General features: G+C 41.3%; 1 protein-coding gene across 3 annotated transcripts in view; it reads left to right on the forward strand.

The window, feature by feature from the left end:
• Positions 1-18514, forward strand: part of DOCK11 (dedicator of cytokinesis 11) — a 243510-nt gene that overhangs the window by 93551 nt on the left and 131445 nt on the right. For all 3 annotated transcript variants that reach the window (XR_474957.3, XM_001364195.3, XM_007507772.3), the window contains exons 10-19: positions 1016-1099; positions 3936-4076; positions 4864-5079; positions 9544-9666; positions 10841-10923; positions 13397-13519; positions 13686-13762; positions 15823-16007; positions 16124-16189; positions 18015-18107. Coding sequence is in view for 2 of the 3 variants with exons in the window: in XM_001364195.3 (XP_001364232.1) it covers positions 1016-1099; positions 3936-4076; positions 4864-5079; positions 9544-9666; positions 10841-10923; positions 13397-13519; positions 13686-13762; positions 15823-16007; positions 16124-16189; positions 18015-18107 (1191 nt within the window). In the remaining variant the exon portion in view is untranslated. The remainder of the gene's footprint in view (positions 1-1015; positions 1100-3935; positions 4077-4863; positions 5080-9543; positions 9667-10840; positions 10924-13396; positions 13520-13685; positions 13763-15822; positions 16008-16123; positions 16190-18014; positions 18108-18514) is intronic.

Genomic DNA, 18514 nt, shown 5'->3' on the forward strand with positions numbered 1-18514 from the left:
GCCTACACCACCTTTTAAGCTATTGAGTTCTCTAACTTACTGCTGCTATGGAAATGAGTTATTTTATTTGTTCTAAAACTATCTCTTCCAATCTCTTCTTTATGTCCAAGAACCTCACTGAGACACAGACTTATTTAGCTTGAAGGAAGCTCAACAGCCAACCTGGTCTCCTGTCTGACAAGTGGGAATCTAACCTTCTGCTTAAAGACCCACTATATTAGGAATCCATTTCCTTCTAAGGATAGGCACTGGGCTAGCCAGACAGCCAGGCCACTCTCTTCTACTGACTTGCTGTGTGACTTTAGGCATGTCCCTTTCCTTCTCTTGGCCTTGGTTTCCCTATCCTTAAAAATGGAAGTGTTTGAATCGAATGCTTTAGTCTTTATTCTATGGTCCCAATGTCCTCTAAGATCAATCTTTTTTCATCCAATCTCTGTCTTGAATGATTCTCTATTATTGCCTCACAATCTTAATTCTTTCCAGATTGAAGAGTCTGAGTTTTTGGAGTCTGCATTGCCTCTCCTGGGGACCATTTTAGTTGTCCTCTGACTTTCTCCAAGCTACCTTTTTCAGGTTTTTTGGTGTGGAGACCAGACGTATGTGTCAGGTACAGAGAGTGGGGTAGGCTAGTAACCTCTGATCTCAAAGGGATGCAGCTATATCTTGGTTGAGCCAGAGCGGTCATCATTTATAGTTTGTTTTTCGTAAACTATATACTCCCAAACTACCCTTTGAAGAAAAATTAAAAGGCATTTGATCCACTTTAATTTTAATTGTAAGTCCTCACTTTCTGTCCTAGTATCAACTCTAAGGCAGAAGGACAAGGGGCTAGGCAAATGAGTTTAAATGAATTGCCCAGGGTTACACATCTAGGAAGTATCTGAGGCCAGGTTTGTACTCACATCCTCCAGATTTGTACCCCACATCCTCACAAGCCTAGTGCTCTATCAGACACTGGGCCACCTAGCTGCTCCCTGATCCACTTTTAAAATTTGGCCTCTTTTTTCATTTTTAGTATGGAAGAGAAACTGAACAGCTGAACAAACTCAGTAGAGGAGATGGAAGACAGAATCTCTTTTCCTTTGATGCTGATGTACAGGTAATGTTCTCATTAGAGACACCCAGGAGTCTGGCTTTATTCTGAGATATTCAGTTCACCAAACAGTTGGGAGCACCCAGAGCAGTGAGTTGCGGGAGATACATGTCATTCCTTCAAGTATGTTACTGGCTAGTGAGAGTATAAGCTTCCAAACCTGGAGAGCTATAATACCCACTGCTAGATACCGAGCACATTCAGTCCTAATGTTTAATGCACTTCACCAAGGATTACAAATGAGATCCAAAGTGGGAGGTTGTTCTTCACTAGGTAGACCATGGCAGCCTGCTTGGAGGAGGTGGCACCTGAAATGGGATTTGAAGGATGGCTGAGAATTTGTCGGACAAAAGAAAGGCAGCAAGAATATTTGGGGCACATGGAGTGTCATGAGAAAAGGCAAAACAATGAAAAAGCAGTGTTTGGGGGCAGAGAGTCACCTAGTTTAACTAGACAATAGTATTCATTGTCCAGAATAATTATATGACCTCAGCCTGGGAAGGCAAGGTGGTGCCAGATTCTGGAAGGCCTTAAGTGCCAGACAAAAGAATTTCGGCATGATTTAGTAAGCAATTGTAAGCCTCTGATGATTTATGAGTGGAAGAGTCAACTGTTCATATCTTTATTGTTCTAAAAGGAGTGTGGTTGGCGGGTTGGAGGTAGAGGAGATAATGGAGGTTTTTGCAAGGAGTTGAGGCAGGCAGGCTTGAAGGCCTGTGCTAGAGCAATGGCAAAAGGAATACCTGTGAAATGTCGAGATTACCCATTTTTCATCCCAAAGGTTACTGATTCCTTTTTGTGTCTTGCTCATTTGGAATAGGAAGTGAATAATTCCGAGTTCAACATATTTTTCTTGTTTACTCTCTCTTCTCCCAAATACCTTGAAGGGAAGTTGGAAAAAGAATTAAAAAAAGTAGAAAGTAGTATAAAGATCTGCCATTAGCAAAGATGCATCACGAGAAATGAGAAGTCTTTGGGGAGTACTAGCTTGGTTTGCTTGCCCTTTTCCTTCCTCTGTGGCCAATGAGAGTACATGTCTGGCTTTCCAAATGTCAGTTTTATGCCATTCATTCTTAAATTATATATGTCAAATATACAGGAGCTTTGTCTTTCCCCCCAGATAATAGGGCTTTAATTGAATCTGTCAGGCTTGTTCCTTCTGTACAAAGGAACCAACTGAATGTGGTTGAAACCAAAGCCAGCCTGTCTTTCTTTTTGAAAATTTGTGGTGTAGCACACTTGTGGTCATGGAACTGAGCTGGTTTGATGTGGGAATTGCTTGTCAATGAGCCACTGTGAAGGAAAATATGTGATGCTTGTAGTGAAGCTCTAAGGACAAAAGATGTCAGTCTCACAGATTGGAATTAGAGGATCCTTTCCCTGCTCCCAGTTTGGCTTCCTTAGTTTTAGCCTTACATGATCTCCTGGATGATTGTAGTAGATGCCTCGGACTTGGCACTGTGAGGAAAATGCCCGAGGGTCTTTCCTGTGGCATTGCTGGCCTCCAAACCGGAAGCCATGGGGATGTTTTCATGGTGCTTCTCTTCTCATTCCCCAGATTAATAGGCAGCTGTTAGGACATATCTGCTGTTGAGAATTGTTCCTAGACAGCCATGTTCATTCTTACATTTGACTGTTGTAGGTAAATAGATCTAGAGATGCTCCCTTTGCTTCCAGGTAGACCCTATAAGACCCCATTTCAGGAAAATTTGGTTTCTTATACTAGTCTAGGTCAAATCTTTGTTATTGTTCAGTTGTGTCTGACTCTCTGTGACCCCGTTTGGGGTTTTCTTGGCAGAGGCATTGGAGCGGCTTGTCATTTCCTTCTTCAGCTCATTTTTCAGACTAGGAAACTGAGGCAAACAGGGCAAAGTGACTTGTCAAGGGTCACTCAGCTTGTCAGTGCCTGAGGCTAGATTTGGGCCCAGGAAGACGAGTCTTCCTGATTCTTGGCCCAGCGGTCTATCTACTTTGCTATCTACTTGCCCCAAAGAAACCTACCAGGCTTTAAATTTACTTAGGTAATTTGAGAAAAGAGTTTTGATTACTATTCTGACATCCATATTGGCAGTTTCTTTTTCTCTTATTCATGAGACCATGTGTGGCAGGCTAGTGCAGTGGCTAGAGCATTGGACCTTGGAGTCAGGAAGACTTCCATTTGAATTCTGCCTCCAATGCTTGTATGAGGCACTTCTCTGTGCCTCAGCTTCCTCATCTGGAAAATGGAGATAAAAATAGTATCTCCCTCCTAGGGATTTTGTGAGGATCAAATGATATGTAAAATACATTTTGCATACCTTAAGGCATTATGAATGCTAACTGCTGTTATTATTATCCTTTGCTACAGAAAAACAATTGTCTCTCACTTGACCCCCTCCTCCCTTGTAACCAAGAAGTGTATAGTTAGGTAAGCCAAATAAATGCACTGGCCACGTGTGACAACCATCTGCCTCAATCAGTGCCCAGTGGTCATCACCTGGTTAATGAAGAAGTGAGAAGCCTGCTTTTGATGTGGATCTGTCCCCAGCTTGTTTCTAGCCCAAAGGCACTGCAGTGAAAACTCTGACTCTCCCCCCACAATCTACTTTTTTTCCTTCTTTGTGAGGAGCAGAAAAATGAGCACTTGGGCTGCATGAGCCAAAGGAGCTAGGCTTCGGAATTTGAGAACGATCATGGAAAGGCTTCTCAGACCATCATCACGATGTTCTCTTCAGGGTCTTTTTGTGGTAGCTGCTAGAACACAAACACATGGGCTAAGGATGGGTCCTACTCATTGGCTTCTGAGGCTTATATTCCAGTATCCCTTTATTTGTTGGTAATGCTGCTGCCTATGTTTTTCTAGAGATTGGACTTTTCAGGCATTGAACCAGATATAAGACCATTTGAAGAAAAGTGTAGTCGGCGTTTCATAGTGAGCTGCCATGACTTCAATTTCAACATCCTAGCTCATGTTGGGGACAGCGCACAAGGACCACCCACAAATGTATGTATGCATTGTCTCCTAGAAGTCCCATTCTTGCCATTGATGCAGTGACTTCAGTCAGGAAATTCTCTGTCACAGCCATGTGACCAATTGACAAGAATTCATTCTGTTTGTGTTGTTAAAAGGTATTTTGGGGGATGGCTGAGTAGCTCAGTGGATGGAGAGCCAGGCTCAGAGATGGGATGTCCTAAGTTCAAATCTGGTCTCAGACACTTCCTGACTGTGTGACCCTGGGCAAGTCACTTGACCCCCATTACCTAGCCCTTACTACTCTTTTGCCTTAGAACCAAGGCATAGTATTGATTTCAAGAAGGAAGGTAAGGGTTTAAAAAAAATAAAAGGTATTTTAGCTACTTGTTTGTTTATTGCTTAACTATGCTGATCTGAAATCGAGCTCACTTTGCCTCGTGTGAGAGCAATCTTCGACTGTGTGACCTAAACAAAAAGCTTTTGGTTTTCATATTCTTGGTTGGGCCTTAGAGGCACAGAAAATTATTCTACAAATATTACTAACAATGTGATTCTCTACATTTGCTTTTGAATGCAGCTTCAGATTTGACTGCACAGAATTTACACTTGTCAGGATTTAAAAATTCACAAAATCTATCAGTTGTTATTTTAGAATGTCTTTTTCAGGCATGTAAATGAGCCATTGTTCATTTTGAGCTGTGAAGGGTGTGAGAATCAATGCAAAGGACTTTCCAGCTGCACAAATGATGAAAAGATTCCAGACTTTTAAAAGTGAATGGTTGGTTCTGAAAATGTACATTTTTTCTCCATTTCCCAGGTTGAGCCTTTTTTTCTCAATCTTGCCTTGTTTGATGTGAAAAATAATTGCAAGATTTCAGCTGACTTCCACGTGGACCTTAATCCTCCATCTATTCGGGAAATGTTACTAGGCCTATCAGCACATGTGGACAATGATGGCACTCCAAGGGGATCTTCATCTAAGGAGCATTTTATTCATGGGATTGAGGAATCTCAGTTACGCTATATCAAACAGGTGCATATGGTCTTTAGCCTTTTCAGGGCTTAGAGAATGAAAAGCAAAAATGTACTCTCATCAGTTTAAAGGAGTTATAAGACTTCTTCAAGTCTAGCTCTTTAAAGTCTATGTACCTAGGGAGGTGGTTGGAGAAGAACCGAGGTGTTAAAAACACCTTATTGGTTCATCACTGGTGGCATAAGTTTATACCTGGCTATAACACATTAATTAGAGATTTAGGACACTTAAGCCACTGTACTGTGGCCCTTGACAACAAGGGAGGCAGGTCGTAAGAGCATCTTTGGACAACCTAGAGTATCCATTGTATGGGATAGCATAACATAGTATGGGCTTAGCTTGAAGTCTAATGAAAAGTTGTTTAAATCATGGGGGTGTGGTCCTATATTCTCTCTACGGTGAGGCAAATTGAGCCAATTTTATAGGATAGCAGCCTTTTAACTATAAAGAGATTGGTTTCCATCCTCTTGCTTGAAAGCCTATGCTGAGAGTCTTCACAAAGTGCTTAGGAATTCTTCCTTTTATATGGATTGGAGACTGCAAGGAATGAAGGAGAACAGGGTTCATAGCCTCCCTTCCATCCCAGTAGGAACATGAGACCAAAAGCATAAACAAAAACAAAAAATCATTAGCCACTGTATAATGAAGATGGGGAGAGAGATATGGCCAGTACTTTGGCAGAGGCTATATGTGGTAAGCAAGACAATTTTTACTTGTTTTTGCTACTATCTGGGACTTTACTCTGATTCAATGTTCCAGACACTGTCCCCTTAGTCTCCCTTACTCCCTTTCAAGGACTTCAGGATTTTCCAGGGAGATCAGTTTAGGGCTATGTTGGTGAACCCAAGGCATGTGTACTGGAGCATGCTGGAGGGGGCTGCTCCCCTCCCCCTCTCCACCCTGCATTAGGACATTTCTCACATGACCTGCCCCTCTGCCTAGCAGCCCAATGGGAGTGCTTCCTTCTTCCCCTGCCTGGGGTAAGGCGGGGGATTCACACATGGCATGAGGATTACATTTTGGGCACTCAATCTCTAAGGTCTCTAAAAGGTTTACCATCACCATGATAGGGTACGTTCTATAAGTATGTTTGCAAAGATCTCCTCTACACAAATAATATTGAGTCAGTCCTTTGATTTCCTCACAGTATACAATAAGGCATTTCAAGTGTTTAAGTATTTAATGAGTGTTTATTTTGTGAGGTGATATAAAGGTCTATCTGATGTGGTCTTTATCCCAAGTGATCTTATTACCTACCTAGAGAGTTTAGCCTAAACATATGGATCACTTCAGTGGATCCTAGATCTTATTAGTATGGAAGGATACACTCTCCCCCTGAATAGCTCACAACCCTTCCCCCCCCCCCAAGCCATGCCTCTTCAGCCAGTGGATTTCTTGGCCAAGCTTTTCCGTACATCCACCACAGGTTAGCCCTTCAGTGCCCTGGAGAGCTTTTCTCATTGCACAGGGAGCCGAGCAACATACGGATTGTCCATCTCTCTGTCCTGACTCTTGCCAAATGGCTAGCCTATTTCTTTTTCTGCTCATCCATGACCTAGACTATATTGATTATGCTACTTGTTGCACATTGGTCTTATGCACCTGTTCCTTGCTTGTGCCCACTGTTTCATTCCATTGCCCTTTGGGTCACCTACAGATCTGATTCTTTAGATGCTGTAGTCTAAGGTTCATAGCCATACATTATCACTGGGAGAATATTGAGAATAATAGAAGGCAGATATTTAAATGTCTGATAATAGACAGTGAGTGCCATAGGAGCTTAAGAAAGCTAAAGATTAGATTGGTGGTCTGTAGTTAAAAGGAGTGTTTCATGTAAGAAATGGGACCTGGGCCAAGTCTTGAAGAAAAGGAGGGATGTGGCTAGCTGGAGAAGAGGGCAACAAAGGTCTTTTTAAAGACCCTGCGATTTATTCGCCTGGTTGGGGATACCTGGGAGAGGGGCTATACTTCTTTCTCATGTGTGGGTATTTTCTTTCTCATTTTGTTCCATTGTAGACTGGGTCCATTGCTTGATTTTACAGGTGACCAGCTACCCATGTGATATAGCATTCCATCATGGGTTTGCCATTGGAACTGCTTCATGTGGTGTTTTCTTGAAATAACCATCGTAGTAAAAGAGAAAATGACCTTTAGAAAGAGGCTGACTTGGTACCATTTGTTGTGCCACAGGCCATCAAAACATATACATGGAACTCTGGCATATTGGCCTAAATAAAATAAACATTTCAGAGTCTGCATCTTTGAACCTTCTGGCTCTCTTCTGTTTTGAAGATAGCCAAGTTTTATCAGCAGGGCAGATGCAATTTCTTAATTCACTCCATTGCTTTATTTCACAGTGAAGCAGTAAAAGGTTTTCTTCCTCAGCTGCCATTAGTGTTAATTAAGAAGGAGTGGAATTAACTGAATCCCAGTAAAGATGGAGGAAAATGCACCTCCATTTGAGAAATGTATCCTGCGTACAAGTGACACCCCACTAACTCAGCAGAATGATACTGCGCATTGTAAAGTTAAGCTGATCAGTAATGAAGAGGCTAATCAGTGAGTGCAGAACACAGCCATTTTATAGAGGGATTTGGGGCCTTTAGTTGATGACCAAAAGAAAATTCATTCTAAAAGTAGCTTTGGGAGCTTGGCGAGTCATGAATGGAAGGAACCTGAGGCTGATCTAGACTATTCTTGAGCTATGGGAGCAATGCTTGGTTTAACCTTCAATGTCATTTGGGATTATGTAAGGAAGAGTGCCCTCACCACAGTAGTTCTTCCAAAGCTGTCTATCTCTCTTCAAACCTTCCCCTTCATCCCCCACTATTGGGTGAGGAGCTTGCCTCATATTTTACTGGGAAAAAATGAAGCCATTTGCCAAGAGCCCCTTCTCCCCATCTCATCTCAAGTTACTCATATACTCACTACCACTCTTTCTTCCTTCACCCCATGTCATATAATAAGGTAGATGCCCTTCTTGTCAACATGTCGTCCTTTACATGAAAGTGATCCCATCTCATTCCATCTTCTTCAGCAGATTATCCCCTCTATTATCCCCACTCTCTCACTTCAGTTCTCCCTTTGTATTGGCTGTCCTCTATTGCCTATAAATATTCCAATTTTCAAATCACTCACTTTGATCCATCCATCCCTGTTCATTCTAATCTTGAATCTCTTCTCCTTTTTTTGACTAGACTCTTGGGGAAAGGCATCTGTAATCCATGCTTCTAATTCCTTTTCTCTCATTTATGTTCTATAATTTGGCTTTTGATCTTAGCATTTAAGTGAAACTGTTCTCTCTGAGTTACCAGGGATCTCTGAATTGCCAAATCTAGTGGCCTTTTCTTAGTCTTCATCTTTCTTGATGTCTCTGCAACTTTTGACACTGTTTTGTCGCTTCCTGGATACTCTATTCTCTCAAGTTTTTGAGGTGCCACTCTTTCCTGATTCTCTCCCTACCTTTTCATTCTTCTTTGCTGGATCTTCATTCATATCACACTTGCTAATTATGGGTATCCCACAGGGCTCTATCCATGGCCCTCCTCTCTCTTTATACTATTTCCCTTGGTGGCATCATCCCTGCTGATGATTCCCAAGTTTACAAATTCAGCTCTAAACCCTCTGTTGACATCCAGTCTCATGTCTCTAGCTGCCTCTTGAACTTCTAGAGGTTGATGTCCTAAAGACATCTCAAATTCAACAGGGGATAAGTATTTATATATCACTAACTATGTGCCAGGCACTGTGCTAAGAGCTTTACAGATATTATCACATTTGATTCTCACAACAACCCCATGAGGTAAGTACTGTTGTTATGCCTATTTTTAGTTGAAAAAACTGAGGCAAAGAGAAGTCAAGTGACTTGCCCAGGGTCACAGCCAATAAGCATCTGAGGCTGGGTTTGAATCCAGGTTTTCCTGATTCTAGGCTCAGTGCTCTTATCCATGTTCAAAACTAAACTCATCATCTTTCTCCACAAATCCTCCTTTCCTCAGCTCTCCAGCCCTCATTACCTATTGTTTTAGCCTAACAGTGGATCTGTCTACCTCAAAATTTCTCTCCACTCCAGTCTTCCTACAGCACAAGTGTGACCACATAACTCCCCCTACTCGGTAAACTCCCTCTCACCTCCAGGATCAAATGGGAAAGCCCATGTTTGGCATTCAAAACCTTTAATGGCCCATTCTTGTTACCTTTCTAGTCTTTTGACACATTCCCAGCAACCTTGGGCCCCATGTATTCTTTGATGTAGTGATCCTGGCCTCTTGATTTCCCTCATGCCTGGAATGCTCTCCCTCCTTCCTCATCTCTACCTCTTGGCTTCCTGGGCTTGTTTGTCCATATTAGACTGTTTTTTACCTTTCTTTACATCACTTGTTCTTAGCACTGTGCTTAGCATATAATAGGCACTTCATAAATATTTATTTTTTGACTGTAATAATTTTGTTTTTTCCTTTTCAGGGAATTTTCTCAGTGACTAATCCCCATGTTGAAATTTATCTTGTTGCCCGCATAGAGAAGGTGTTACAAGGGAGCATTACACATTGTGCTGAGCCCTACATCAAGACCTCTGATCCAGTTAAGGTATTGGCAAGGTAGAAATGGGAGAATTGCAGATTCAGGTGGGAGGAAATTTTGTATCGTATTGAGTTTTAAGATATTTCCAACCAGTCCTAAAGAAAAATAATCCTTTTCTTTGAGTGTGCCATCTATTCTCTTAGCACGGGTAAAGCATATATAGCATCTGGAAGGAGTTGCTTGTTCTCATTCTGTTTCTGTCCTAAGTGGAAGCTAACATTACTTTCCATGCACATGTTGGAAATGAGAGAGAACTTTAGATAGTCCAGCTTCATTAACAAGTACTATTCCTCTGCCCCAAACAGTCACTTCCAGTTATCTCTTGAATCTAGAGAATATCAAACTCTTGAAAGTACCTTAGAGAACCCTCACCCAAAGGAGGCCCAGGGAGGCCTAGTACCTTGTCCCGAGACAGCTAGCTGTTAACAAGAGTAGAATTGGAATTTAGGCCTTTTAACTGCCTAATACTCTTTCTGTTACATTCCTATTGGCAATGGGGCATTTGATTCCAGATTCTTAGTATCAAAGATTAAGACCTGGATGTGACATTGGAAGCCATCTAGTCCAATTTCCTAATTTCATATTTGAAGAAACTGAGAGACAGAGATTGTGCCTTGCCCAAGGCTATCCCAGTATTAAGTAGTATAGCAGAGTTCAAATCCAGGTCCTCTGAATCCAAATCCAATGCTCCTATCACATTTTAATTCATTTACTTCAAAGAGTTTAGTAATTGGCAGGTGCTTTAGGGATGTATGACTCATTCATGAAGGGAAGGATCTGGAAAATAGAAAAGAAAGCTTCCACCCCATTGAAATGGGCCAGGGATGGGAGCTAGACAAATGTTCCATAGCTTCTTTACTTCTCATGTTATCTTGTAGGTGTAACTCTTCAACACTCATTGCTGCAAGACTAATTATCTTGCTGATTGATCATAAGCCCCTTTCCTTGAGATTATTTGTATCTTAGGCAGGCCATACCTGAATGATGAATTAGTATTTTTTTCAAAAGGAAACAAGCTTAAAACAGCTGAAAATAAGATTGAGAAGGTTTTTGAGAATCAGTTCCTAGTGAGTCTTTTGGCTTTGGATGGGTTTCTAAAGGAAATGACAATAGTAGGCTCCATTTGATGGCTTCATTGGAAAAGATGTTCTGAGTCACTCTTCATTGTCTCTTCCCTTAGACTGCCCAGAAGGTCCATAAGGCAGCCAGGCAGGTGTGCAACAGGCTAGGACGGTACCGGATGCCCTTTGCTTGGGCTGCTAGGTCGGTATATGTTTAATTTATATCCTTTTTGTCTTTATGCTGAGATTCCTTTCAAACCAATAAACATGTACTAAACACTTATGTGGAAGATACAAAAGTGGTCATAAGGCATGTAGTTTGGAGTGAGGGTAGGGGCAACAGAATGTTTTCCTTGTTGAATTAAATTGAGTTTACTCTGAGATATGCAGCAGAACATTTTTCTTCTTCTTCATCAACAGGAAATTTGAAGTATAAAAGTTCTTTTTCTTAGGATTTGCTTTCTACCAAGGACCCTCCAATTCTTTATTTGGTAAATGTTCCTGTTTTGACTGAAGGTTGGGTTAGAAGGGAAAGGAATCAGCTTTTATATGGTGCCTACAATATGATAGGCACCATGTTAGAAATCTCATTTGATCCTCAAAATAGCCATGGGAAGTTTGTGTTCTTATTATTTCCATTTTAGAGTTGAGGAAACTGAGGTAGACAGAGATTCATTACTTGCTCAGGATCACACAAGCAGGCAGTGTCTGAGGCCAGATTTGAATTGTTCTTTCTGATTCCAGACCTAGGGCTGAATGCACTGTGGCACCCCCTCGCTAGCATTTAATTAACACCTCTACCTCCCTTTTTTGGACCTTCAATTTCATTGATGTAGAGAACTCCTCGAACTGAATCCAGAATGTCAGCTTGTCTATAACTTATGTTCTTAAAATGTTGCCTGCTAGTATGTATACTGGAAGTGTGTATCAGAAGCAGGTCTTTCGAACTTCCAGGCAGGCTCTCCATCCTGCCATGTCATGATGCCTCTCTTCATCTTATGACATTGAGATTGTATCTTTCCTACTTGCACGTTTGAAAATACAGTCCAGCAAGCGTTTATTGAGTACCTACTATATGCAAAGCACTGTGGTAGGTATGCCAAGACAAAATGATAAACGCTTCTTCCCTTCTCTCTTCAAGGAGCTTCCATTCTACTTGGCAGCTAGGTGACACAGTGGATAGAGGACTGTTGGGCTTATTGTCAGCAAACTCTGAGTTCAAAGCCTGTCTCAGATACTTATTAACTTTATATATAATTGGCTTGATTCTGAGAGTATCTTTCACAGAATCATCTTAGATTATATGCTCATTTGATCTGCATGCCTAATTAAGGGTTGGTGTCATGGACTTAGGAAGAGATATTGAGTACAAGGTCTACACATATGTAGCTCAGGTGACTGGCTTTGTTGAAAGGCTCTGAGAAATGATGGCTTAGGTGCATTTCTTCCTTAGCCCCTTGCAGAGTAGGGGGCCTAATGCAGCCCCTAGATTGTCCATTGATATAAGCTGTCCAATTCCCTGATTCATCTAAGGAAAGGGCAGCATATTGTAAATAATTCAATTAATTCTGGCAAGGTTGGGGTACTGGGTAGAACATAGACTGGAGGAGAAGCTGAGGAAATGAACTTTCTTTCCTTTCATTATTTAAATTCAGTCCTTTCACTGATGGATCTCAAAGCATAGAGCTCATTAGTTGATGAAAACTCCCAGTGTTTTTATTTTTAGATGGAGGTGGCAGACAGAGGCTTCTGTTGGCACCCTTTCCATGGGTGGGAGTAAGGTAGTGCTTGGAAGGAAGCAGGAGCCATGTTGCACAATGTTCTTCCAAAAAGTTCCTGACTGTAGATTCACAAACTTGACTTCTGATTCCTCTCTATTGGAGAGGGCAACAAAACACTTGAAAAGCTGGAACAAAATTTTTTAAATTATGCTACTTCTGCATTTCTTCTCATGACCCCATTCTCTTCCCATCTTCCATCCCCTAGTTTGTCATGGGGCATGCAACTTCTTTTTTTTGCCATATATATGTACTCCATCTTCCCACAAATTGCTTTGCTTATCAGAAGCTGCTGAAAGCCTTGCTAAAGAACTGGTCCAAACCTGAAAGAAATATGACTGGGATTATTGTTTGAAAACCAAAGGAAGTGTCTAGAAAGGTATTCATAGTATTTAAGTTCTGACCAAGTCTTCAAGGGCACTTAGGTAGTAGAGTAGATAGAATGTTAAGACTTTGGAGACAAGAAGATCTGAATTCAAACCCTACCTCAACCACTTACTAACTGTGTGATCCTGGCCAAGTCTCACTTAGCCTTTGTTTGTCCCAGTTTCCCCATCTGTAGAATAGGGATGATAATAGTACCTACCTCATAAGGTTGTTTTGAGGGAAAAAATGAAATAGCATGAAAAGGACTTTGCAAATCTTAAAATGCTATATAAATACTAACTCATTATTATTATGTTATTAAACTACCATCATCAATTACTATTCAGTGACTTTCCCACTGGAAATCATATTTTCAGTTACAGTGGTATTGGAGACAATCTTATCAGAGTATTTCCTGGACACTCAATATGTAAGGATTCCTTGAAGACTGAATTTAGAGCAGTAATACTTAATATCAGTTGGCTTACACATGTATTAAGATACTGAAAAACCCTTTTGTTGCTCTTTAAGGCCAGTTTTCAAAGATACTCAAGGCTCTCTGGATCTAGAAGGGAGATTTTCCCCTTTCTATAAACAAGACAGCAGCAAGCTCTCTAGTGAAGATATTCTCAAGTTGCTGTCCGAATACAAGAAGTAAGTTGGCTAGCTTACTAAAGTATATGAATTTTAATTTTATTTAAAAATAAATTTGAGTGATATTTGGGGAATATTGTATCTTCCTCTCAAGATGAAGAATATTACTACTAATATGTTCCATATTCACAATCTGAAGACTAACATACGTTTCTTTTATTCCCAGGCCAGAGAAGACCAAGTTACAGATCATTCCTGGCCAGTTAAACATTATAATAGAATGTGTACCACCAGATTTCTCAAGTAAGAATTCTCATATGTAAAATCAAAACTAACTTTTTTACACCATCATGCTTGCCATACTCTAATCATTGTACAGTTTTATATAGTGGGACTGTTAAAAAAAGGCCCTTTGGGACTTCTAGGCTAAGATGGTGGTGGAGTAGAAGGAAGGGGCTTCCTCTCTTCTCAATATATAAATATTGTTATATAAATTTTGATATAAATCACTGATATAAAGGGTCTCAAAAGGACAAAAATCAAAATAAGACAAGTGAAGGAACTCTGCCAAGGGGCACAGTCTTGAAAGTAGGTAGGGTTTGAGCATTTCCATGCTATAAGGGGGTAAAATTACACCTACCAAAACATGAGCAGGTCACCCTTTCCCCACACCACTTACCATGCCAGAGTCAGAGTGAGGGCTAGGGAAATCTCTAAATTCTCTGGGGCTGACTGAGGACATCACAGACTTACGCCTGAGAGCAGTGAAAGGCCTTGGCAGTGAGACTTGGGACTCAGGACTGGGGAGCATGAGCATGGAAGTGAAGATAGTGCAGAGACAGGCTGCCCACAGCATATGTCTTAGAGACTAGAAAAATAGCCTGAGGGGGGCAGCTGGATGGCTCAGTTGATGAGAGCCAGGCTCAGAGATGGGAGGTCCTGGGTTCCAATCTGGCCTCAGATACTTCCTAGCTGTGTGACCCTGGGCAAGTCACTTGACCCCCATTGCCTAGCCCTTACCACTCTTCTGCTTTAGAACCAATACCTAGTATTGATCCTAAGATGGAAGGTGAGGGTTTTTTAAAAATAGCCTCGGCAAAATGTTTTGTATCTCAATACACTGAGAGCTGCCTGCCCTTCTCATTCAGACTTCTGTCTGGGAAGCAAAGAGAATACAGAGAGAAAAAAAAACTAACACAGCAATTGGCTACCAACACTCAGAAACTACAATCTACAAATACCAAAAGAAATAAGATGCAGCAGAAAAAAGCCTATGACATTGGATAACTTCTATGGTGAAAAACAGCAGAGTACAGAAGCGACAGCAGAGAGTGACAAACAAGCAAACACATCTAAACTTTCCAAAAAAATGGAAATTGGACACAAGCTCTCAAGGAACTAAAAAAAGGTTCTTTGGTTTTGGGGAAGTCTATTGCCTTTCTGGCCTAGTCATCTCCTTTGTGAAGTTGAGAATGGTTGGGCTAGATCCTCGAGATCCCTGCCAATTCTAACACTCTGTTTTTCAGCACAGTTGAGTTAATTGGATCTTCTTTTAATAAGTGAAGTCCAAAGGTTGTGTGATACAATAGTTAAGCTGCTCTTGAGCTCAAAACCCAAAGGCTTATGCAGTTGTGCATGGTTGCCACCTCCAGAGGGATAGAAAAGAGGAAAGAGTCAATTCTCCAAAGCTTGTCTTTGTTGCCACTGTTCAGCTACATTTCTACTCTCCTCAGTCTCCATCCCAGGGCACAAGGAATTTTTCTGTGATGTAGTGGTTGCCTCTTTTTGTAACTTGTATTTCTAAAGTTTCCCATAATTCTGTGTAATTTCTTTTCTGGACTAGGCATCTTATTATTGGTTGCACATCTTAAGAATGACATTTCAGAAGCTTTCCATTGTTTCATAGGTGAAAAATTACACTTGGGCCCAATTATGTTTTTGAGTTACTTACCATAGCTCACTGTCAATGTAAATCTACCCTCATTTTGCTGCTACTAGTAAAAAAAATGCAATGAAAACAAAATTGCAGCCACAAGGAAGTAGAGTAGATTTCTTCACACAGTCAAACATGGAAGTGGCCATTTGTGTTGTAGTCAGTTACTGTCCATTGTCAATGTTGAGAAATAAGGAGTGATCAGGCCTAGACCAATATGACCCTCATTTCTTTTGTCCTCTTGTGTTTCTATAGCAGTTGCTTTCATTTTTTCATTTTTAGGTAATCACTTAAAGTTCAGCCTTTTAAGTAGGAATTTGAAGAGCTTAATGTTTTCATAGGCCATTTATTTAGGAAATGCCATGTTGTTTGAAGCCGAGCAGCAGCAACATCATGTGCAGCCCTTACTTGGCTCTGTTTTCAATCTTAGATTGTGTCACTGCCTCCTATGTGCCCGTGAAGCCTTTTTTGAAGAATTCTCAAAATCTTGCTGTGGAAATTGAAGAGTTTGTTCCTGAAGTGGCAAAATATTGTTATCCTTTTACAGTTTACAAAAATCACCTGTATGTATATCCTCTGCACTTAAAGTATGATAGCCAGAAGACATTTGCAAAGGTGAGTAGTTATTTAGTTTCATTTAGAAATGTAGAGTTTCTGTTCAAGCCCTCAGCCTTGTGGCTTATTTCTGAAAAACGAATAACATTTCTGAATAATAATGGCTTATTTCCTAGGCAAGAAATATTGCCGTCTGTGTAGAATTCCGGGATTCCGATGAGAGTGATGCTAGTGCTCTGAAGGTGCGTTGATTTGTTAGCTGTTTATATATTTCTATTAGAGATGGGGCCTTTACTCTCCGGGAGATCAATAGGAAGCATTCCTTGGGGTTATATGCCATGGGGAGGATAGTGCAGAGAAAAACATGTAAAGCTATCTAGATTCTCCTTTGACTTGTTCCCTGCATGGGGGAATTTGGGGATTATTAGGGACCAACCAGCTTGGGCTTAAAGTTAGACGAGATTCTCATCTCTGTAGTTTTTGGATTTGCCTCATTCTGCTTTTGCAATGTTGTTTCATGCCCAGGCACAAGGTCATTTGTCTTATGACCAGCTAGAATATATAATCATCAGGGACTTGTGACCTGACCAGGCCTGGAGCAGGCAGAAGCCAAGTATACTTGCCTTGATCCACAGTGTGCTTTGCCTTCTGTGCCTCACCTAGTGATGCCTGAATTCTGGGATCATTGTTTCCTCTAAAACCAAGGCAGGTTGTTATCAGATCTGGACACACAAGGGCTGCTGGCACTGCTAGGCTTCTCCACTGTTGGGGAACTCTCTGTCACAGGATTAATGCATCTCACCATCATGTAATGTTTTCTCAGACTCCTTAAACCAGATTTTATCACAAAGACCTAAAGGGGAAAGGAGTCTGGAGTATCTCCTCATGGTCTCCTTTTCATGCTGAGTAGCCCTTAACTTTAGAAAAAAATTCTTTTCATCTAAAACCCTAAATTTCATGCATGCACAGTCATGTCATTTGAATTAAGTCCCTTTTCTCTGTTTTTCCTTTCAGTGGAAATTGAGTGCAGTAGGGCCTTTGGAATCAGAGGGCCTGGGTTCAAATCCTGTTTCTGTCACTACCCTGTGTGACTAAGTGATTGGGCAAATCACTTACTTTCTCTGGGTCTCAATTTCCTCAGTGGAAAACAAGTGGTTTAGACTAGGTGGCCTCCAAAGCTCTTTCCAGCTCTAAATCTGTGTTCTTTAACTGGTTCCCTTCCCCATCCTGTGGAATCTCATTCTTAAGTTACTCCTAGGCTTTAGAGTATACACTCAGTGATCTCAATAGTTGCAGTTTCTCTGTGGCAGCCTAGAAGAATACAGATGTATGTGTAGTCTATCATGAAGTAAAAAGTGAGTCTAACGGGGATGAGGATGGGCAGTGGCAGCATACCAGAAATGAATACCATCTACACGGTCCGGGCCGTGTAGGCTTCATTAGGCTTTTGAGAAGTAAGGCAAACATTAGAGGAACACCAGTGTATTAGGCCTAGGCAAATAAAGGACTCACATTGGAAATGAAGCCAGAATGTTCCACAGATGTAGAGATGTAGAGAAAGCCAGCCCTTTATGGTTGATGACTCACAAGGAAGGAGAAATGAAACCCCTGACTTCGATGTCTGAGTGGAAGCTTCTTTGAGTCCAAACTTGTAGACTGGCTGTGTCTCTAGAGGGTCAGGCCTTGGATTCACTAACTAATCCCCAAGAAGAACACTTGATTTTGACTTTTCTTAAAGCAAGTTGGACATAGATAATATTTGGAATGTTTTCCCACCAGCTACTAAGAGGTAGAAAGAGACTTTTTGTGACCTGGCTCACAATTCTTTTTGTTTGTTGGCCCCAGGCTTCTCATCACTTAGTTATCCAGTGAACTGGAAAGCTTTCTCCCATCCAATTCACCAAATTTGGGGGGCACTAGGAGTGATCTGGCCTGACCTGGCTTGGCTGTGTGTTTCCTGAGCCTCACTGACTGAGAAGGGTGTTTGATGAGCTACTTTGTCCCCATGTCCCCAGAGCCTTTCATCACACAGGGAATGAGGATAGTGACTATGTCTCTCTTTTGCAGTGCATTTATGGCAAACCTGCCGGGCCTCTTTTTGTCACAAATGCTTTTGCTATCGTTTCTCATCACAACCAAAATCCAGAGTTCTATGACGAGGTAAGAATGTTGTCTTCTTCCACCAGGTAGGCTGGACGCTGATGCTAAGGTATTATCCATGGAAGTGAAAGTGATGTAGGCAATCTTGTTAGTTGGCAGTAACCATGGAGGTTAGGCTGGCAAATTGAGGCCAATCTCTAGGCCTGATACAGAACAATAAGGAAAGGGAAGCAGTCATTCAACTAGGAGGCAGCATTATCTGGGACTGGATAGCTGGGTGGCTTTGGGAAAGACCCTCTCTTCTTTGGCCTTGATTTCCTTACCTGTAAAAGGAGGTTGGATAAAGTAGTCTCTAAGGTCCCATGGCTCAAAGGTGCCAAATCTCCTTCCATTTAGAAGTCATTCATGCCACTAAGTTTCATTCTGAAGGAGGGACATTATTAGCACTGTTAAGTCATTAGCATTCA

The sequence above is a fragment of the Monodelphis domestica genome, chromosome X (assembly GCF_027887165.1).
Source record: "Monodelphis domestica isolate mMonDom1 chromosome X, mMonDom1.pri, whole genome shotgun sequence".
NCBI lineage: Eukaryota > Metazoa > Chordata > Mammalia > Didelphimorphia > Didelphidae > Monodelphis > Monodelphis domestica.